Here is a 21,981-nt window from a genome sequence, read left to right as displayed (position 1 = left end):
CTCCGCCTCCAGTTTCTCCTTCTTCTTCTTCTTCTTCTTCTTCATCTCCTCTTAGCCCCCAGCACCTCTCACCTGCCAAGCATTCCATGTCCCCTGCCAAACAGACAGCTGTACCACCACCGGCCACAGTGCCAGAGCCTCCTCCTCCTCCCCGTAGGGAGCTGAAAGGGATTCTTAAGAACATTCAGAATTTAGCAGCCATTGAGAAGTCCGTGGCCAACATGTACAGCCAAATAGACAAAAACCACATCCTGCCCAAGCACATTGCTAAGCTCAAACCCATTGCAAGCCCAGAGCTGCCAACTCCAGAAGCTGCAGCTGAGCACAACCAGCACAACGGTGACTTGAGCTGTGTTGTGGAGGAGCTGGAGAAACGCTTTCCCTCCCAGTCCACAGCTCTGTAATGCCTAACAGCTCAGTGTTTTCCACAGGGAACCTTGTGGGTAAGGTGACTTTAATGCAGCCCATGGAATCTGCCTTCTCAGGCTCTCCAGAAATTGACTTTCCCCCCACTCTTCTCTGATGCTTATTTGTTCAGTCCTCATCCCAAATTGGGAGATGTTGTCTTTTCCTGTTCTCTTGGGTGTTTGGAATGCGTAACAATCTCCCAGGCTGTTTTCTTAGAGCTGCATCTGTGGTGCTGGTTCTTAGCTTACCAAAAATTCTCGGGGAAAGCCTGCCCATTTTTCACCCAAAGATAGGGTCACAGACAGCCGAGGTCTCAATGCTGCGTTGTGTTAAGCAGCCTTCACTGCAGGTAGCACCAGTAAGCAGAGTGCTTTTTCAGCAGCTGTAATTGGATTCTCTTGCTTTGCCTATAAAGTACCACCCAGGAGGAATCTTCCTGTGCAATACTGGATGTCGAAGCCAGCAGGTGCTGGAAGCCAGCAGGTTCAGCAGTAGCAAGCTGGAGTTACTGCAGCAATGCATCTTCCCTCCCCACCAGAGACATCGCCGCGCTCTGCTCCGCTGCCTCGTGTTCAGCTCACGTTTGCTCCTCAGCTCAGAAGGGTTTCACCCCCATCTGTCAGCAAACTCATTTATCTCCTCTCCCACTACCTGTGCTCTGCCTTCCTCTGCATTTTTTTACACTGTGACTGCATGTGAAAAGTTGTCATTTTGTAAATGTCTTCCATGCACTGAACCTCTGCTTGGGTTTTTATTTCGCACATGCTTGTGGTTGGTGCCTCCTTTACTTCCATGCTCCTTCGCCACACAGCTGAACCATCTCCTTTGTCTGCCATTTGGAATAAAGTCACTCTGATTAGTTGTCACCAAGTGAAGATATTTCCAGTCCTTGGAAAAAGCCCATGGGTTTACTTACTGGCTTTGTTTTTGTTTGGCTCATAGTCATCAGAGGGCTGGAGCAGCTTGCCTATGGAGCTACTCTCCTATGGAGACAGACTGGGAGAGTTTGGGTTATTCAGTCTGGAGAAGAGAGGGCTCTGAGGAGACCTTATTTTGACCTTCCAGTATCTAAAGGGGGCTACAAGAAAGCTAGGGAGGGACTTTTTAGATGTTAGGTAGCCATAGGACTGGGGGGAGTGGAGCAAAACTAGAAGTGAGCAGATTCAGATTGGATGTGAGAAAAAAGTTCTTTACCATGAGAATGGTGAGAGACTGAAAGAGGTTGCCCAGGGAGGTGGTAGAAGCCTCATCCCTGGATGTTTTTAAGGCCAGGGTGGATGTGACACTGGGCAACCTGATCTAGTATGAGGTGTCCCTGCCCATGGCAAGGGGGTTAGAACTGGATAATTTTTGAGTCCACTTCCAACCCTGACAATTCTGTGATCTGATCAGGACCTTTCCATTAAATCTGTCAATTATAGTTCATATTTTGTTGTTGTTGTCCTTTGACAATAAAATACAATTCCTAAGTAAAAGCAGTTTGGGGCATTTCAATGGATGTTAGTTTGGTTCCATTTGCAAGTTCCCTTTGAGTCTTTCCCTAAAATTGAAACTATTTACTATTACAATTGAAAACAAAACAATGAACAGACAAACAAAGAAAATATAGGGAAAGGCAGAAATTGCAGAGCAAAGGGAAATTAACATCCCCACCCCCAGTTTGGTTTCAACTGGTCTCACGCTGAGCAAAACAGCAATGAATTACTTACCAGGCTGTTTAAAGCTACTCAGCATTTCCATGCTGCTTGCCTTGTTCTCTTTTCTCTTGTTTTTCAACCTGCAGTTAGGACGTGTGTGGATTCTTCACTCCAAAACTGCTGAAGGTAGCTTCTCTTTCTTTGTCTCAGAGCCAACCCCCCCCAACTCCATCACACAATGTCACAGTAGAATTTCCTCTGCTTAAAACTCTTGGGTTGTGGCTTCCAGACACACAGAGTAGCTCGGTGGGTGTGAAGGCAATGATAGTGGCATTGTTGCTGTAACACAATCTGTATGTGTGTGAGGGGTGATGCAAAATTAATAATCTGTATTAATTCATGGCAAGACGTCCTGCCTGCACCTGAAAGTGCAGTGTGGAGAAGAGGAGGCTGTGGGGAGACCTCATTGCTCTCTACAGCTCCCTGAAAGGAGGCTGCAGTGAGGTGGGGGTTGGGCTCTGCTCCCTAGGCTCGGGAGAGAGAATGAGAGCAAATGTCCTGAAATTGTGCCAAGGGAGGGTTAGGTTGGAGGGGAAGCAAAATGTCTTTGCTGCAAAAGTGGTCAGGGATTGGAACAGGCTGCCCAGGGAGGTGGAATTGTCGTCCCTGGAGGTGTTGAAGACAGGTGTGGCCATGGCACTTCAAGATGCGGTTTAATGGTCATAGTGGTGTTAGGTTGGTGGTTGGACTCGATGATCTTAAGGATCTCTTCCAACCAACACAATTCAATGAGTCTATGATTCACAATCTGTGCACATGTAGAACACCTGCCAATGAGGCTAAATTTTGGGTGGCACCGCTGCAGCAAATTGTCAATGTTCAGCAGCTCTTAAGGAAGGGAACTTTAAGGATGTGTGCTGAGGTCAGCCTGATGAATTTTTCCACTTGGCAATCCCAAACAGAAATCCAGTCTGGGCACAGAATGGATGGAGAGTGGTCCTCACGTGAAGGACTTGCAGGTGCTGGTTGATGAGAAGTTCAATATGAGCCAGCAATGTGTGCTTGCAGCACAGAAGCCAACTGTGTCCTGGGCTGCGTCCCCAGCAGCATAGGCAGCAGGCAGAGGCAAAGGCAGAGGATTCTGCCCCTCTGCTCTGCTCTGCTCAGACCCCACCTGCAGTGCTGGGGCCAGCTCTGGAGGCCCTAGCTCAAGAAGGACACTGAACTGTTAGAGCAGGTCCAAGGGAGGCCACAAAAATGGTCTGGGCTACCTTTTCTGAGGACAGACTGAGAAAGTTGTGGCTGTTCAGCCTGGGGAAGAGAAAGCTCCAGAGAGACCTTAGAGCAGCCTTCCAGTGTTTAAAGGGGAATACAGAAGAGCTTGAGAGGGACCTTTGACAACTGCTTGGAGTGGCAGGATAAGGGGTGATGGCTTCAAACTGGAAGAAACTGGATTTAGATTAGACATTAAGAAGGTTTTTTTTTTCCCATGAGGGTGGAACAGGTTGCCCAGAGAGGTTGTGGAGGTTCCCATCCTGGAAGTGTTCAAAGTCAGTTTAGATGGGGCCTTGAGCAACCTGGTGTAGTGGCAAGTGTCCCTGTCCGTGGCACGGGGGTTGGAACTGGATAATGTTTAAGATCCCTTCCAACCCAAACCATTCTAGGTTTCTAGGACTGTTCTGAGCACCTTCAGAGCAGATCAGCCTTAAGACCAATATTGGAATTTTAGTTCCTAAAGTCCACTTTGGAGCTTGTAGACCCACAACACATGCTTCTGTGATGTTCCTTTCATTACTGGTGAAATACCAGAGAATGGTGACCTAATCCACTTCTCACTGCTCGCTGGGATAGGACAAGGAGCACTGGATGGAAGTTGCAGTGCAGGAGGTTCCAGCTGAACACAAGGGGGAACTTCTTTACTGTAAGACTCAAAGAGTGCTGGGACAGGCTCCCCAAAGAGGTTGTGGAGTCTCCTTCCCTGGAGATTTCAAGGCCTGTCTGGATGCATTTCTGTGTGACCTGAGCTAGATTATATGGTCCTGCTCTGGCAGGGGGGTTGGACTTGATGATCTGGAGAAGAGGAGGCTCCCAGGTGACCTTCCAGGATCTGAAGGGGGCTACAAAAAAGCTGAGGAGGGACTTTTAAGGCTCTCAGGGAGTGACAGGACTGGGGGGAATGGAGCAAAGCTGGAGGTGGGGAGAGTCAGGCTGGAGGTTCATGGTGAGAGTGGTGAGAGGCTGGAATGGGTTGCCCAGGGAGGTGTTTGAGGCCCCATGGCTGGAGGGGTTTAAGGCCAGGCTGGCTGAGGCTGTGTGCAGCCTGCTCTAGGGTAGGGTGTCCCTGGGCATGGCAAGGGGGTTGGAACTGGCTGATCCTTGTGGTCCCTTCCAACCCTGACTCATTCTATGATTCTATGATCTGTTTGGGCCCCTTCCAGACCCTGACATCTGTGAGCCTGTGACCTGGCAGTGTGTTGTGTTGGGCAACAGAACAGCTGTGGGTTAAACATCCACAGCATCAATTCTAAAGGTCTTATGAGGCCGGAATGATTTGTGCCACTCCTCAAGCAGGAGGATTGGACATCACACAGCAGCTGCTGTGTAAATGTTGAGTTTCATCAGGCTCAGAAGAGTTCTTGAGGGTCCTGGTAACCCAGTACTATTCAATACCTTCATCATCCACCTGGGTGATGGCACCAAACCAGGAGCAGCAGTGGCTGACACATGTCAGGCTATGCTGCCATCCAGCCAGACCTAGACAGGCTGCAGAGCTGGGCAGGGAGAAATTGAATGAAATCCAACAAGGACAAGGGTGGAGCCTGGCATCTCAGGAAAGAACAACCCCATGGACTAGCAGAGACTCATGACTGACCTGCTGAAAAGCAGTGCAGAGGAGCGGGACTCAGGGATCTCGATGGACAGAAGGATGCCCATGAGCTAGCAATGTGCCCTTGTGGCCAAGAAGGCTAAAGGCATCCTGGGGTGGGTTAGAAGGGCTGTGGTAAATAGATCCAGAGAGGTTCTCCTACCCCTCTGCTCTGCCTCAATGAGGTCACATCTGCAATTTTGTGCCCAGTTCTGGGCCACTCAGGTCAAGGAGGACCTCAGGGACCTGTTTGAAAGTATCCAGTCCATAGCCCCCCAGGCTGCTGTAGGCAGTGGAACACGTGTCTCTGAGGACATACTGAGGGAGCTGGGGCTTGGAGCTTGGAGCAGAGGAGCCTGAAAGCTGTCCTCATTGCTGTGCTAAAGATGTGCAGAGCAGTGTCAAGAGGATGCAGCCAGGCTCTGCTCAGGGATGGCCAATGACAGGGCAAGGGGCGCTGGGGGCAAGCTGGAGCACAGAAGGTGCCATGGGAATAGGAGGCAAAACTTCATCCCTGTGAGGATGCTGGAGGTCTGGAGCAGGCTGCCCAGAGAGGTTGTGGAGTCTCCTCTCAAAACTCACCTGGATGTGTTCCTGTGTGATCTACTCCAAATTGATGCTGGTCTAGCAGAGGGTTGGACTGGGTGATCTTTTGAGGTCCCTTCTAACCCCTAACATTCTGTGATGCTCTAATCAGCTCTTCACTAATGAGGAACACCTCTTCTCTCATTATGGAAACCTTCATGAAGTTGGAAAGTTTATAAAATGCAGTTTCATTTTGTCTGGAGTTAATGCAGCCTTTTATCTCCTGCTGGTTATTTGAGTAGCCTTTATTTCAAATAATAATAATAATAATAACAATAATAATAGAGCAGGAAAGGAACTGGACCAACAGGACCTGTTTTCAACCCAACCAGGGAAACTGCTGGAGCAGGTCCAGAGGAGGCCACAGAGATAATTAGAGGGCTGGAGAACCTCCCCTGTGGGGACAGGCTGAGAGAGCTGGGGCTATTCAGCCTGGAGAAGAGAAGGCTCCAGTTTAGAGCATCCTTCCACTCTCCTCCTTCCACTACCTGAAGAAGTGTGCTACAAGAAATCTGGGGAGGGACTTTCTACAAGGACTTGTAGTGGTAGGATGAAGGAATGGACTGAAGATGGAAGAGGGGAGTTTGAGGCTGGAAATTAGGAAGAGATTCTTGACAGTGAGGGTGGGGAGACATTGAACAGGTTGCCCAGGGAGGTTGTGGATGCCCCCTCCCTGGAGGTGTTCAAGGCAAGGTTGGATGAGGCCTTGAGAAACCTTGGCTAGTGGGAGGTGTCCCTGCCCATGGCAGGTTGTTGGGACTGGATGATCTTTGCGGTCCCTTCCGACTCAACCCATTCACAGAATCACAGAATCTCTTAGATTGGCAAAGCCCTTCAAGCTCCTCCAGTCCAATCATCAGTTTCACACTGACAAGTCCTTGATTAACCCAAACCCCTCAGCACATCTCATCACTATCAATCGCTATGCTTGGAAAGCACCACCAGCATCAGCCAGTCCAACCTTCATCCCAGCAGCCTTCATCACTACACCATAGCCTCAAGCACCACATCCACTCTCCTTTCAAACACCTCCAGGCATGGCAACTCCACCACCTCCCTGGGCAGCCTGTTCCAGTGCCTGACCTCCCACTCAGGAAACAACTTCCCCCCAGCAGCCAACCTAAGCCTCCCCTGATGCAAGTTCAGGCCATTTCCTCTTGTCCTACCATGAGTAAGTGGGGAGAAGAGAGCAGCTCCAGCCTCACTACAACCTCCTTTTAGGTAGCTGTAGAGGGCAATAAGGTCCCCTCTCAGCCTCCTCTTCTCCAGACTTAACATTCTACGAGTATATGAATTTTGGTGCCACTAGGATGTCTGGGTCATGCTGCAGTGCTGCCAGTGCAGTAGTTGATAAGATAATGAGTGTATAGAGGCTTATTGATCCCTCTTTAGTTGGATAGTTAGGGTCAGAAATGACCCTGGATATACCTCTTATCCTTTCAGTAGCTGTTTGGCCAGGTAGAGTTCTGAGCAGGGGTTGCATCACCAAGAGAGTGTCTTGGAAGTCCCCTTTGCAAAGCTGACATCAGCACTAGCTCATCATCACTCATCTCCCTTCTAGCCTCTTCCTCCTTAGTTCCAGCTATGTACTGCAGGAAACCTCCCTTTTGAGAGCCAAACTGATCAACAGTTTCCTTCTCTGAGTGGTGTCAGGGGTTTGCAAGGCTTCTACTTTGAAGTCAGGAATAGATATGAGGTATGAAACAATAAATGCCAGCTGAGCTGCCAGAAATGGGGAAATTTGCACCTGGGAAAGAACAACCTCATGGAGCAGTATAGGTTAGGGACTGACTTGTTGGAGAGCAGTGAAAGGAAAAAGGAACTGGGGGGTCCTGGTGGATGGAAGGGTGACCCTGAGCCAGCAGTGTGCTCTGGTGGCCAAGAAGGCCACTGCCATTCTGGGGTGGATTAGAAGAGCTGTGGTTAGTACATCGAGAGAGGTTCTCCTGTACTACTACTCTGTCCTGGTGAGGCCACATCTGGAATCTTGTGTCCAGCTCTGGGGCCCCTAGTTCAAGAAGGATCTCAGGGAACTGCTTGAAAGAGACCAGCACAGAGCCACAGAAATGGTGGAGTGGAACATCATCCTTAGGAGGGGAGCCTGAGGAAGCTGGGGCTCTGCAGCTTGGAGAGGAGACTGAGAGGTGACCTCAGCAATGGTTATGAATACGTAAAGGTGAGTGCCAGGAGGCTGGAGCCAGGCTCTGCTGGGTGATGCCCAAAGACAGGACAAGGGGCAAGGGGAGGCAGCTGAGGCATAGGAAGTTCCATGGAAACATGAAGAGGAATTTTTTCCCTGTGAGTGTGACAGAACCCAGGAACAGGCTGCCCAGGGGGGTTGTGGAGTCTCCCTCTGTGGAGATACTCAAAACTCACCTGGACATCTTCTTGTGTGATCTGCTGTAGGTGATCCTGCTCTGGCAGGGGGGTTGGACTGGATCAGCATTGGAGGTCCCTTCCAGCCCTTGACATTCTGTGACACTGTGAAATTGTTGCTTTAGACCAATCCTAGTTCCTCTAACCTGTGTTAACAATAGAGACATGGGGAGGGTTGGCAATCTGAGACCATGTGAACCCATTCTTGTTTTCTCCATGACAAGCACCAGCAGCATGTAATAGCTCTCACAGTCCTTCTACATCAGTGCAGGTGCCACACCTTTGCTTCCCATTGTGCACTGAAGCTTTCTGACTGACTGACTGCAGTGAATGAAGCCTGGCTGCTCATCTTTACCCAGAAGCAATTCCTCCCTTGGTGGAGAGCTTTCATTCCTGCTTGGAAACGAATGATGTTGCTTTGGCCTTTGCCTCCTTTATTTGGGTCAGAATAGATTCTTGTGCTGCACTGAGTATTTCTGGTCTTGTGTTTGGGAGCTTGTGTTTCTGCTCATTGTGGCCACACAAAACTATAAGCCATCTCCCCAAGCAGCCTGGTGCTGTTTCAAAGGAAGCTGAGTTCCAAATTCAATTAGAATGCTTTGTATTATGCTTTTAATATGCAATGTAGCCACTACTCAAGGGCAATTAAGAGTAATAGGCTCCCTTTGTCCTCTGTGCAACACTTCTTTATCTGAAGAGGGTTGTATGAGATAGAGGAAGCTCAGTACAACCTTCCTCAAGCAGACTTTGCAAAGCCACAGATCATCTTTTGATGATAAATCTTCATTTCAGCTGCTCATTAGTGTTCTATTACCTGGGCAACAGCTTTGTTTGAATGCTGATAATCAATTCCATGCACTGAATACGAATAGAAAACTCCCTGGATGGTGACAGCCTTTGACACTGCCTGCCACAAGCAGCTGCTGGCACAGCTGGCAGCTCCTGGCTTGGACAGATTCATTCTGAAAAGGGTCAAGAGCTGGCTGGAGAACTGGGCCCAGAGAGTGGTGGTGAATGGTGCCACATCCAGCTGGCAGCTCTCACCAGTGGTGTGCCCCAGGGATCAGTGCTGGGCACAGTCCTGTTCCATATCCTTATTGATGATCTGGACCAGGGCATTGAGTCCAGCATCAGTGAGTTTGCAGATGACAGCAAGCTAGGAGCAGGTCTGGAACTGTTGGAGGGTAGAAGAGCCCTGCAGAGGGACCTGGACAGGCTGGATGGGTGGGCAGAGGCCAAGGGGATGAGATTGAAGAAGGCCAAGTGCAGGGTTCTACACTTTGGCCACAACAACCCCAAGCAGCACTACAGGCTGGGGACAGAGTGGCTGAGAGCAGCCAGGCAGAGAGGGAGCTGGGGGTGCTAGGAGAGAGGAGCTGAAGATGAGGCAGCAGTGTGCCCAGGTGGGCAGCATAGCCAATGGCATCCTGGGCTGGCTCAGGAGCAGTGTGGCCAGCAGGACAAGGGAGGTTCTTCTGCCCCTGTGCTCAGCACTGCTCAGGCCACCCCTTGAGTGCTGTGTCCAGTTCTGGGCTCCTCCATTGCAGGGAGATGTTGAGGTGCTGGAAGGTGTTGAGAGCAGGGCAGCAAGGCTGGGCAGGGGCCTGGAGCACAGCCCTGTGAGGAGAGGCTGAGGGAGCTGGGGGTGTGCAGCCTGCAGCAGAGGAGGCTCAGGGCAGAGCTCATTGCTGTCTGCAGCTCCCTGAAGGGAGGCTGTAGCCAGGTGGGGTTGGGCTCTGCTGCCAGGCAAGCAGCAACAGAACAAGGGGACACAGTCTCAAGCTGTGCCAGGGCAGGTCTAGGCTGGGTGTGAGGAGGAAGTTGTTGTCAGAGAGAGTGATTGACATTGGAATGGGCTGCCCAGGGAGGTGGTGGAGTGGCTGTGGCTGGAGGTGTTGAAGCCAAGCCTGGCTGGGGCACTTAGTGCCATGGTCTGGTGGATTGGCCAGGGCTGGGTGCTAGGTTGGGCTGGATGAGCTTGGAAGTCTCTTCCAGCCTGATTGATTCTATGATATGATTCTTTGACTGCTTAAGCAGGAGTGTGAAAGACAGATCCTGTCTTTAGGTGGTCTCTGTAGGCCTGTGAGGCAATAGAGAAAGTGGTGCAGCAGGACTTGTCTTAGAGGGGCTTGAGGAAAGCCAGAGGCCATTCACCTCCCCCCTTCCCTCTGCTGATGTCACTGGGTGCACTGGCCTCTGGGGATTGGCCATTTCCTCTCATTCATTTGAAACCTAAAGCAAGAAAAGACTCCCTCCACCACCACCACACCCCCCACACTCCCCCATAGGTTCACTTCCTCATGCAATGATTGGTATGGCCAGAGCACACCTGAGGAAACCCACGGGGTGTGGTAGATGTCTTTCTTTTCTTGCTAGTCCTACCTTTGAGGGCATTATCTTGTCACCTCTCTCCAGAAAGAGTGGCCACCTGCACCTTCCCTCAGTCTCACCAAAACATACTAATGTGGGTTTTTCTCTCTCTTTTTCTGGCTTGCAGGCGAGGATATGCACAGCAAGAGGTAAGGCTCTACCCCAGGTACTTTTCAGATGTTTATTGCATCAACATACTTGCCCCACAGAGCCTGCCTTGGAAAAGTTCATCCCTACCTGGGTCATTTTCCTGGGTTATATTCCCGGGTTTAGAACCCAGGAATATAAAGGCCCTCAAAGGCTCCATGAGGCATTGATAAAGAACTGGCTTGATGGCTGCACCCAAAGAGTGGCTGTCAATGGCTCCATGGCCAAGTGGAGGCCAGTGACAAGCAGAGTCCCTCAGGGATCAGTCCTGGCACCAGTCTTGTTCAACATCTTTGTGGGTGCCACGGACACAGGCACTGAGTGCAGCCTCAGCAAGTTTGCTGCCCACACCAAGCTGTGTGGTGCAGCAGCCAGGCTGGAGGGCAGGGATCCATCCAGAGGGTCCTGCACAGGCTGCAGAGGTGGGCACAAGCCAACCTCCTGAGGGTCAACAAGACCAAGGGCAAGGTCCTGCAGCTGGGTGGAGACAATGTCAAGCACAAATGCAGGCTGGGCAGTGCCTGGCTGCAGAGGGACTTGGGGCTGCTAGTGGATGAGAAGCTGAACAGGAGCCAGCAGTGTGCTGTGGCAGCCCAGAAAACCAAGCAGAGCCTGGGCTGCATTAGGAGCAGTGTGGCCAGCAGGGCCAGCGAGGTGATTCTGCCCCTCTGCTGCACTCTGCTGAGACCCCACCTGGAGTCCTGCATCCAGTTCTGGAGCCTCTGGGACAAGAGGGCTGTGGAGATGCTGGAGTGTGTCCAGAGCAGAGCCAGGATGATGCTGAGAGGGCTGGAACACCTCTGCTGTGAGGACAGACTGAAAGAGTTGGGGCTGTGCAATCTGGAGAAGAGAAGGCTCCCAGGTGGCCTTCTTGTGGCCTTCCAGGATCTGGAGGGGCCTCAAAAAAAAAATGGGGAGGGACTTTTGAGGCTGTCAGAGAGTGACAGGACTGGGGGGAATGGAGCAAAGCTGGAGGTGGGGAGAGTGAGGCTGAAGGTGAGGAGGAAGTTGTTGAGCATGAGAGTGGTAAGAGGCTGGAATGGGTTGCCCAGGGAGGTGGTTGAGGCCCCATGGCTGGAGGTGTTTAAGGCCAGGCTAGCTGAGGCTGTGTGCAGCCTGCTCTAGGGTAGGGTGTCCCTGGGCATGGCAAGGGAGTTGAAACTGGCTGATCCTTGTGGTCCCTTCCAAGCCTGACTCATTCTATGATTCTGTGACTCTATGATTGTATAAATCATCCTGGCAGAAACCAGTGCCCAGGCTAGGAGGCTGCTGTGTGACACTTCTCTGCTGAGACCCCACCTGCAGCACTTCCTCCAGTTCTGATGCTCAGCACAAGAAGGACGTGGAACTACTGGAGCAGGTCCAGAGGAGGCCACAAAGATGATCAGGGGGATGAAGAACCTCCTCTATGAGGATAGGCTGAGATTGCTGGGGCTGTTCAGCCTGGAGAAGAGAAGGCTCCAGGGATACCTTAAGAGTAGCCTTGCACTACCTGAATTGGGCTACAAGAAATTTGAGAATGGACTTTCTACAAGGACTTGTAGTGATAGGATGAGGGAATGGACTGAAGATGGAAGAGGGGAGTTTGAGACTGGAGACTAGAAAGAGATTCTTGAGAGTGAGGGCAAAGGAGACACTGGCACAGGTTGTCCAGGGCAGCTGTGGCTGTACCCTCCCTGGAGGTGTTGAAGTTCAGGCTGGGTGAGGCCATGAGCAACCTGGGCTGGTGGGAGGTGTCTCTGCCTGTGGTAGGGAGGTTGGAACTGGATGGTCTTGAAGGTCTCTTCCAACCCAAACCATTCTGTGACTTTAAGGCATCATCCTGTTGGTCCTCTTCACGCAGACTCTCAGGGCCCTTTCCTTCCTGTCAGCTTTTCCCATGTGTGCTGCATACAGAAGGAAATGAACCTTTTAAGTTGTAGAGAAACATCACTGCCTTAGTGGCATTGCAGACTGAAGTGTCTTTGTGGTAGCAAAGCCACAGGAGGGTATAAAGACTATAGAGAATTAAAGCAACGGTGTGGCAGCAGAATGGGTTGCCCAGGGAGGTGGTTGAGGCCCCATCCCTGGAGGTATTTAAAGCCAGGCTGAATGAGACTCTGGCCAGCCTGCTCCAGGGTAGGGTGTGGATGTTGGAACTAGATGATCCTTGTCGTCCCTTCCAACCCTGACTGATTCTGTGAACTCCATGACCTTCTCCTGGGTCATGCACTTTGGTCCCAACAACCCCATGAATGCTCCAGGCTTGGGACAGGATGGCTGTAAAGCTGCCTGGCAAAAAAGGACCTGTAGGTGCTGGTTGTTAGCACCTGAAGATGAGGCAGCAGTGTGCTCAGGTGGCCAAGAAGGCCACCAAGATCCTGGCCTGGATCAGCAGTAGTGTGGCCAGCAGGAGCAGGGCAGAGATTGTACCCCTGGACTGAGCACTGTGAGGGTTGACAGAGCCCTGAAGCAGGCTGCCCAGAGAGATTGTGGAGTCTCCTCATCTGGAGACATTCCAAACCCACCTGGATGTGTTCCTGTGTGACCTGCCCTGGGTGATCCTCCTCTGTCAGGGGGGTTGGACTGGATGAGCTTTTGAGGTCCCTTTCAACTGCTAACATTCTGTGATTCTGTGGTCGCTGCACTTTGATCATTGCTGCTTTACTAACCACTTTCCAATTCTCTTTTGTAGCAGCAGCAGCTGCTGAGACCTTCTCTTCTCAGACCAGAGGTAAAGTTATTTTTGTTTCTTATTAGTTTAGATCATTTTGTTTGCTTCTGTATCATCTCCTAACCAAAACCTCTGTGTTCTAGGTAATATTTCCCCAAAAAAAATCCTTTAGGAATGTCCTGACATTGTTACCCCATTTATGTTTTGGTTAATATTTTTTATCTCAGTGTTTTCCCCTTGAGTTTCTTTAACTTGCTCCCATGGACTTTGTTACAGGCTTAAAGCTTCTCTTGTTTCATATCCATGTTCTAGGACAGAATAATTCCCTCTCTGACCAACCTTTGTGAAAGTCACTCAGCTGATAACTGATCACTATCCAGGGCCCTTAACAATGTGCCCTTGTGGCCAAGAAGGCCAATGGGACTTGAGAGGCACTTGGGGGTGCTGCTGGACCAGAAGCTCAACATGAACCAGCAGTGTGCACTTGCAGCCCAGAAAGCCAAGCAGAGCCTGGGCTGCATCAGGAGAAGTGTGGCCAGCAGGGCCAGGGAGGTGATTCTCCCCCTCCCTCTACTGCACACTGCTGAGACCCCACCTGGAGTACTTCATCCAGTTCTGGAGCCCCTGGGGCAAGAGGGCTGTGGAGATGCTGGAGTGTGTCCAGAGCAGGACCACAAGGATGCTCAGAGGGCTGATGATCTCCAGCCAGGCACTGCCCAGCCTGCATTTGTGCTTGACATTGTCTCCACCCAGCTGCAGGACCTTGCCCTTGGTCTTGTTGACCCTCAGGAGGTTGGCTTGTGCCCACCTCTGCAGCCTGTGCAGGTCCCTCTGGATGGATCCCTGCCCTCCAGCCTGGCTGCTGCACCACACAGCTTGGTGTGGGCAGCAAACTTGCTGAGGCTGCACTCAGTGCCTGTGTCCATGGCACCCACAAAGATGTTGAACAAGACTGGTGCCAGGACTGACCCCTGAGGGACTCTGCTTGTCACTGGCCAGCACTTGGCCATGGAACCATTGACAGCCACTCTTTGGGTGCAGCCATCAAGCCAGTTCTTTATCCATGAGTGCTCCACCCCTCAAATCCATGTGTCACCAGCCTGGAGACCAGGATGTGGTGTGGGACAGTCCCTTCCAACCCCATGCAGTCTGTGACTCTCTGACTGCTGCCAACAACCGCTCACAGGGAATACCCTAGGGAAAGGCTCACTTAAAGCTGCTTTTGGCTCCTCATTATGGTTCTTGAGAGTTGTTGAGGTTCCTGAAGTTATTATTTCATGTTTTCTTTGCACTCCCAGATCCTCTTCTTTGCACCTCCTTCATCAGTTGTTACTGTGCATAACTGCATTCAACCAATGTTTCTCTTTTGACAGGAGCTAAGCATGGAGTCTGGAATTGATCCAGGGCAGGAATATTATGGGCAAGATTATTACAGTTATGAGCACGGGTATGGTTTCTTTTCCCCCTATCTTAGTATGGAAAATGCTGATTTTTTTCCAGCTTGGGAGGTTTGTTATTACAGTATCTAACATTTCTTCGCCTCAGGCTGCCTCAGTCCCTGTGCCCACAAAGGGCTAGCAGCAAAATTCTTTGTGGAAGCTGCACCATCACCATTCCCTCTTTCTTTGTAAATCTAATTATTCCACTGGCAGAGTGCACATCCCAGCTACCATGCTGCTTCTGTAGTCACTGTTGGATGTGCATCGTGCTGCTGTTCTGGTAATTAATTTCCATCATCTCCTCTCCTTTTCTGCCTCAGCAGCTTTAGTTCACTCACTGATTCTTCCTGCTCCCAGCCAGTATTTGGCCTTTTACATTTACTGAGAAGATGATGACTCTGCCTTGTTCTGATAGTGCCTGTCTGACTGTGAGAGCTTCACAGCTTACAGCTGTTCTTCCAAGCTCACAGACATCCTCCATAAATGATCCCAGGGAACCTCCTCTTTCATTCTCTCCATAGGAAAGGAACTTCCTGAAGGTCAACAAGGGCAAGGGTAGGGTCTTGCACCTTGCAGGTGAGGGGTGACCTACTGGAAAGCAGCTCCCAGAAAATGACCTGGGATTGCTGGGAGACAAATTCACCACAAGCCAGCAATGTGTCCTTGTGACCAAGGCCACTGGGGTGCTGCTGGTGTTCACGAAGAAGAGTGTGGGCAGCACGGCAAGGGAGGCTCTCCCCAACCTCTTCTCTGCCCTAGTCAGGCCACTCTGGAGTACTGGGCCCTGTTCTGTGCTCCCCTGTTCAAGAGAGACAGTGAACTGCTGCAGAAAGTCCAGGGGAGGCTACGAGGATGCAGGGGGGCCTGGGGCATCTCCCTGAGAGGGGAAAACTGAGAGACCCAGGGCTGTTTAACCTGGAGAAGAGCAGCCTGATAGGAGATCTGATCAATGCTGATCAACAGCTAACAGGCAGGGGTCAAGAGGATGAGGCCAAAATCGTTTCAGTGATGCCCAGAGGCTGCAGAAGGGACAATCAACCCAAACAACAATGCAGGAGGTTCCATCCAAACAGGAGAAACTTCTTTGCTCGAAGGGTGCTGGAGCCCTAGGGCAGGCTGGCCAGAGAGTTTGTAGAGTGTCCTTCTCTGGAGGGATTCCAAACCCACCTGGACATTGCAATCTTGGGCAGCCTGCTCTGAGTGACGCTGATTTGGCGGCAGGGTGGGGTGGACTGGATGATGCCCAGAAGTGCCTTCCAATCTCCACCGGGCTGGGCTTCTGTGGTGCTCTTGTCCTTTTGTGCTTGTGGCTAGTGCACGTTAGGAGGAAGTGATGGTGTTCTTGCCAGGTACGAGCTGCCTCAGTATGGGAGCCGCCGAAGGCTGCTGTCTCCTTCAGGGATGTACGATGAGTATGGGGAAGTGGTGGTGGAAAACGATGGTGGCTACTACTACAGCCCACATGGACCCCCAGCAGATGAGGTAAGTGCCTCTGGTGTGCGGCTTCAGTCTCTGCAATGGGGCGAAAGGCCATAAAAACCTTGCCCAGTTGTGATGGTTTGGGTGTTACCTGCCCCCACCACACTTGAGAAAATCACCCAGACTAGACTCAGCCAAGCTGGAAATTAAAGAATGAAGCTTTGTATTCACAGCTTAGCACAATATCCAAGCAGGTATTTACAGTAGATACAGCTAGAGACAGACAAGGTAAAAAATAATACAGAAACACAACCGCCCTCCCAGAAACCAGAGTTCCCAGGAGAGGCTCCCAACCACCCTTCCACCTCTTTCCCATCCCTCTACCTTATCCCAGACTTTGCCTTACATTCAAGGTGAATCAGCCAGGGGGGTTAGGAAGCAGAAGGATTAGCAGGTTAGCAAGAGAGAAGGGAAGCAACTAAAGCCAGAGAGTAACTCTGTTATATACATTTGTGTTCTTGTTTTTATCCATCTCAGCAAGCCTATGAGTGCAGCAGACATCATTGTTTCCTTTTCACAGCCTATAGTCTAATTCCTCTTACCCAAATATGCCAGCTAGGCTCAAACTAGCACACCCATTTCCAGGATGAAAGGTCTTTGCTCTTTGAATATGTTCATGAAAAGCATCTGCAATGCTCATTACTACTAATAGATGGATTTGGAGCTTTGAGATTTGCCTTACATTTCATTATGTTCCAATTAGTTATCCTGTTTCTCACCCAAACATGCCAGCTAGGCTCAAATTAGCACACCAGTGTCTTTTGGAATTGATTAGAAGATTGCATTCCTAACAGACCAGAGTGCATCTTCCAGTGCTCATCATGGTTTGTCCTTCTAGTGACCAGAAAGTCTGTGTCAGCACCTCCTCCTCTTTCCCTAGCAAGGAAAAGGAATTGCAAAGTTGCTTTTAATATCCACATCTCTTTTATTTCCCCTCCCTTCAATGTAGAGTTCTAGTTCAAAGGCAAATCCACCCAGCCTGAGGTAATTACACTTTCATGTTGGTTAACCAAAAGGGGTATTGCTAATATTCAGCCTCTAACTTGGTGACTTCCAACTGAGAACAGCACTCACCTGAACTCAGCTGTCATCTATTTGAGTGGAAAGCAACCTGCAAATGTCAGTGGCAGCCAGAAGAAAGCGGTCTTCAATGCTCCCTTTTTGTGTTTTTTCACCAATACTGGACACTTTGCCCATCATATGGGTTTTAATTCAATGAGAAGAGGGAATGTTTCCCAGCCATTCTTTTCACTGCATCCAGTTCTGCAGCCTCCATTACAAGAAGGAAGTGGATGTGCTGGAGCGTGTCCAGAGAAGGGCCACTGGATGATCAGAGGAGGCTCCCAGGTGACCTTCTTGTGGCCTTCTAGGATCTGAAGGAGGCCTACAAAAATGCTGAGGAGGGACTTTTCAGGATATCAGGGAGTGACAGGATGGGGGGAATGGAGTGAAGCTGGGAAGGGGTAGGTTCAGGCTGGATGTGAGGAGGAAGTTCTTCACCATGAGAGTGGTGAGAGCCTGGAATGGGTTGCCCAGGGAGATGGATGAGGCCCTGTCCCTGGAGGTGTCTAAGGCCAAGCTGGATGGGGCTCTGGCCAGGCTGGTCTAGGGTAGGGTGTCCCTGCCCATGGCAGGGTGGTTGGGACTGGATGATCCTTGTGGTTCCTTCCAACCCTGACTGATTCTATGATTCCCTCTTGCAGCCAGAGTGAGGGAGTTGTGCTCTTGCAGCCTGTCCTAGAAGTAAAGCTTTGCCCATGTCTTTGAGAAAAATCCCCATCTATTCCAAACCAGGAAAGCTCATTTTGCTGCTGGGAAAATGTTACATTTATTCCTGTTGAGCACACACGTTTTCACAGCAACAGCCCTTTCAGCTCATAACCCATTTTCATGATTTGCAGGGCATGATTCCAGGCAGAGGTCCTCCAAGCAGAGCTATAAGCCAAGTTGCAGGGCCACCGGCAGAAGGTAGACCTTTAGATGGTGGGATGGACCTAAGACTTGGCCCTGGAAGAGCACATAGGCCTGGCCAGGGAAAGAGGAGACTAAAAGGCACCATGCATTTGAGTCGGGTGGCAGTCAGTGCTCACAAACCAGTAGGAAGAGCCGAGTCTGCCCGCTCCCGCTGGAAGAAGGCCAAGATATTCCCACTGATCCTGCAGAAGGTGAAAGGTGGGAGGAAGGAGTCCAGTTATGCCAAGCTGATGTCAGCTCGCCAAGCCGAGGATGGGAAGAGCATGATGATCAGGGGCAGTTACTTCCAGAAGTCGACAGATGACAGGCCCTCCATGAGGAAGCTCAATCACGTCCTCAAGCGCATCAGTGTCTCCAGGAAGTTTCAAGAGCCCTTGAGCAAAGGAGAAGGAGAGGATGAATCCAAGTCAGGAGTTTCGATCAGCATCACCGCAGAGAGCGAACACGAGGGCAGCGAGTATGAGGAGAAGAAGAAGAGGAGAAGGGAGTATGCTTCAGATGAATCATCCAGCGTGGAGTCAGAAGACAAAGACTACTTGAAAGTGACTCTCGACCAAGACGAAGCCACTGAAAGTACCGTGGACTCGGATGAAGACTTTGGAGATTCCGATGAGGAATCTGGATCCAGCTCCAGCAGCGAATCAGAGGAGGACTCATCTGAAGAGGATGATGATGAGGAAGACTCTAGCAGTGATGAAGATGGTAGCCTGTCAGTGAGCTCATCCACCCAGAGCTCGTACAGCAGATCAGGGACTAGTGAGTCCAGCAGTAGAAGAAGCACTGAAAGGTCCAGTACAAAAAGCAGGGAAGGCAGCAGCTGCAGCAGGGCCAGGCGATCCAGCCAGAAATCAAGCCTTAGCTCTAATGCCTCAGGGAATGACAGGGACTTGAGCTACAGGAAAACTTCAGGCTCCAGCTATAAGAGCAAAACCTCCTCTGCCAGCCTCGAGATAGAAGACACCATAGAAGAGGTGTCAGAAGAAGATGAAGAAGAAGATGTGGAGCAAGCCAGTGAGGTGGCAGATAACTCAAATAAGGCAGGTGCTCAGAAGTCCAGCAAAGCAAAAACTGCTGCTCCTGGAGACAAGGGAGGAAAATCAGCTCTCAATGGTGAGGGCACGGAAGAGGCTGATACAGATGCGAGTGACAGGGAGGAAACTGTGAGCAAGAATGACTCTTCCTGCCTGGAAAGTGAAATCAGTGCTACTTCCAAAGGGACCAAAAGCACCAGCACCTCTGGTAAAACTGCTACTTCCTCTGGCACTGAGAAGCAGCATTCTGACACCACCATAGAAAGCAAGCAAGCAAGAAACAAGTCTGCCCAGGAAACCAGCCAGTCCCAGACAGACGAGAGTCTGGATAGCACTGTTAGGGAGTCAGAGACTACTGGAGACTCCACGTCCTTTTGAAAAGGGGTGACAGCAGGTGGATGGTTTGCAGTAAGGAGTGGTCTCGTTTGCTGTGCCTTCTGCGTGGTCTTTCCTAACACAATACTCACTGTAGGGGCAGCCAGAAGGAAAACGTCAGAGCTCATTGCGCCCTGTATGGGATAGGACTGTAGAAAACCAAATTCTAAGAGGCTGCTCAGGTGGCGGGTCTGGGAAGATGAATTTTCCCTGAGCAAGGCCAGGAAGGAGTCCATTTGCTCTGCTTGTTCCAAGTGTTGATTCTTAGAGGAGGTTCTTGTTCCGTTATGCATGTGGTGAAGTAATGGTGCCCTTGGCAGTGACTTGGGCAGAGCTGATGACACAAACCTCTTAGAGGCCCTGTTATCACGTCTGTCACAAAATGGAAATGCTGCAGGAAGGAAAAGGGACAGAGCATGGAATTCAGTGAAGAACAGGAATGAGGAGAAAAAGCCTTAGAAGCCATATGTGATTTATGGTCTCTTTTTGCTGGTGTTCGAGCAAGGTCTCTGCCGTAAAAGTTAGTCCTGTTTGCAGGGAGGGCAACTTAAAAGTGCAGCCAACAGCACTCCCAGAATAAGCTATCCGTGGCACAGCAGTGTGCTTTTGTGGTCTGGGGTGCGCTAAGAGGAGTGCAGCCAGTAGGTCAAGGGAGATTCTCCTTCCTCTCTACTCTGCCCTGGTGAGACCGCATCTGGAGTATTTGTTCCAGTTCTGGTCTCCCCAGTTCAAGAGAGACAGGGATATATTAGAGAGAGTCCAAAGGAGGCTACAAGGACGATGAAGGGACTGGAACTTCTGTCTGATGAGGAAAGGCTAAGACCTGGGACTCTTTAATTTGGAGAAAAGCAGCCTGAGAGGAGATCTTACTTAAATGCTTAGAAATACCTGAAAGGTGGGTGACAAGAAGAGGGGCCAGGCTCTTTTCCATTGTGTCTTGTTATAGGACAAGGGCCAATGGATGCAAACTGGAACCCAGGAAGTTTCATCTCAACATGGGTAAAAAATTCTTTCCTGTAAGATTGACAGAGCCCAGGAGCAGGTTGCCCAGAGAGGTTGTGGAGTCTCCACCTCTGAAGGCATTCAGAACCCACCTGGGTGTGTTCCTGTGTGACCTGCCCTGCGTAATCCTGCTTTGGCAGAGGGCTTGGACTTGATTTTCAGAGGTGCCTTCCAATCCCTGCCATTTGGGTGACAAAGCTGGTGAGAGGCCTGGAGCACAGCCCTGTGAGGAGAGGCTGAGGGAGCTGGGGGTGTGCAGCCTGCAGAAGAGGAGGCTCAGGGCAGAGCTCATTGCTGTCTGCAGCTCCCTGAAGGGAGGCTGTGGCCAGGTGGGGTTGGGCTCTGCTGCCAGGCACCCAGCAACAGAACAAGGGGACACAGTCTCAATCTGTGCCAGGGAAGGTCTAGGCTGGATGTGAGGAGGAAGTTGTTGTCAGAGAGAGTGATTGGCATTGGAATGGGCTGCCCAGGGAGGTGGTGGAGTGGCCATGCCTGGAGGTGTTGAAGCAAAGCCTGGATGGGACATTTAGTGCTATGATCTGGTTGATTGCATAGGGCTGGGTGCTAGGTTGGGCTGGATGAACTTGAAGGTCTCTTCCAACATGCTTGATTCTATGATTGTGTGAAGCACAAAGTATTCCTAGCAGAGCTGGGATTGAGCTATTTCTGGATCATGGGATTCAGATTGCAGGTGATGTCTGACCAAGCTGACTTTGTACAAGGAAGTGGATTGTGTTTTCCAACTTCTCCCCTTCCCACCTAGCAGCACTGTGACTACATTACTATTAGTTTGCAAGATCTGTTGAAAGGTTTGAGACAGCAAAGTTGCTGAAGGGAACCATCACCTCTACTCTATCTTTTGGTATCTGCCTTTTAAAGCTCAGTAACCTGCAAAACCTGCTGTCACTCACGGAGAACTCTTCTAGCACTTTCCTTAGCACAGGTCTGTCTTTAGCTGCACCCAAAGGATCAGCATCTAAGTGGTTGTAAAAAAGCAGCATAACTTCTGAAAAGCTGAAGAGCGACCTCCACCTGTTTGTACCTTGCATGGTTTTCTGCCTCCAAAGCCTGGCTTGCTTTGTGTGCCTATGCATGTGTTGCAGTGGGAGTGAAGCTGTGGTAGTGATCTGCTGCCTTAGTGGCATCAGAGATTTCACTTTTAAATCAAGGGGGCTAGTGGCTTGTTTCAGTCTACTGCAAGAAGGCAGATCAATTATAACTCAAGAAAACTAAGGGGGAGGTTGTGTCACAGCAATGTGGAGGTTGTTTGCATTGACACTTGAAAAGCAGTTATAAAATCTAAAGTTTTATTTCTCCACCATCTTCCATTTGACAGCAACAGACCTCCATTGATCCTGCTAGACTGGAACCAGCACGAGGCCTTAGATCAAGCTTTTCTTCCCCTAACCAGCCAGCTTTGCTGGACTATTTCCCTTGTGTAGATCTGCAGATCTTTCTCTGCTTGATGTGTTGTGCCATTTCTGCACTGAGTTTACCATGTAGCAATTCACAGGGTCACAGAATGGTAGGGGTTGGAAGGGACCTCCGGAGATCATCAAGTCCAACCTGCGTGCCAGAGCAGGACCATATGCTGGAAGAAAAGCTCTGATGCTTTCACCTCGTAGCACTGTGGGAGTAT

The 21,981-nt window shown here is 50.5% G+C and overlaps 1 protein-coding gene and 1 long non-coding RNA gene across 12 annotated transcripts in view; one reads left to right on the top strand and one right to left on the bottom strand.

Annotated features, from left to right (window-relative positions):
- PCDH15 (protocadherin related 15) overlaps positions 1-21,981 on the top strand; it is a 1,224,756-nt gene that overhangs the window by 1,200,155 nt on the left and 2,620 nt on the right. For 10 of the 11 annotated variants that reach the window (XM_064145003.1, XM_064145009.1, XM_064145002.1 and 7 more), the window contains 4 exons: positions 10,370-10,391; positions 13,064-13,102; positions 14,416-14,489; positions 15,831-15,963. In XM_064145003.1, the coding sequence (XP_064001073.1) occupies positions 10,370-10,391; positions 13,064-13,102; positions 14,416-14,489; positions 15,831-15,963 (268 nt within the window). Of the gene's footprint in view, positions 1-10,369; positions 10,392-13,063; positions 13,103-14,415; positions 14,490-15,830; positions 15,964-17,861; positions 19,220-21,981 lie in introns of all 11 variants that reach the window. The other variant, XM_064145013.1, reaches the window with a different exon arrangement.
- The window catches only part of LOC135176188 (uncharacterized), a 29,417-nt gene continuing 25,655 nt past the window's right edge, over positions 18,220-21,981 (bottom strand). The window contains exon 3 of the long non-coding RNA XR_010302569.1: positions 18,220-18,307. This is a non-coding gene — a long non-coding RNA (uncharacterized LOC135176188). The remainder of the gene's footprint in view (positions 18,308-21,981) is intronic.

This window comes from Pogoniulus pusillus, chromosome 6, assembly GCF_015220805.1.
Source record: "Pogoniulus pusillus isolate bPogPus1 chromosome 6, bPogPus1.pri, whole genome shotgun sequence".
Taxonomy (NCBI): Eukaryota; Metazoa; Chordata; class Aves; order Piciformes; family Lybiidae; genus Pogoniulus; species Pogoniulus pusillus.
Note: the sequence above shows the minus strand (reverse complement) of the source record. Positions and strands in the feature narration are given on the sequence as shown.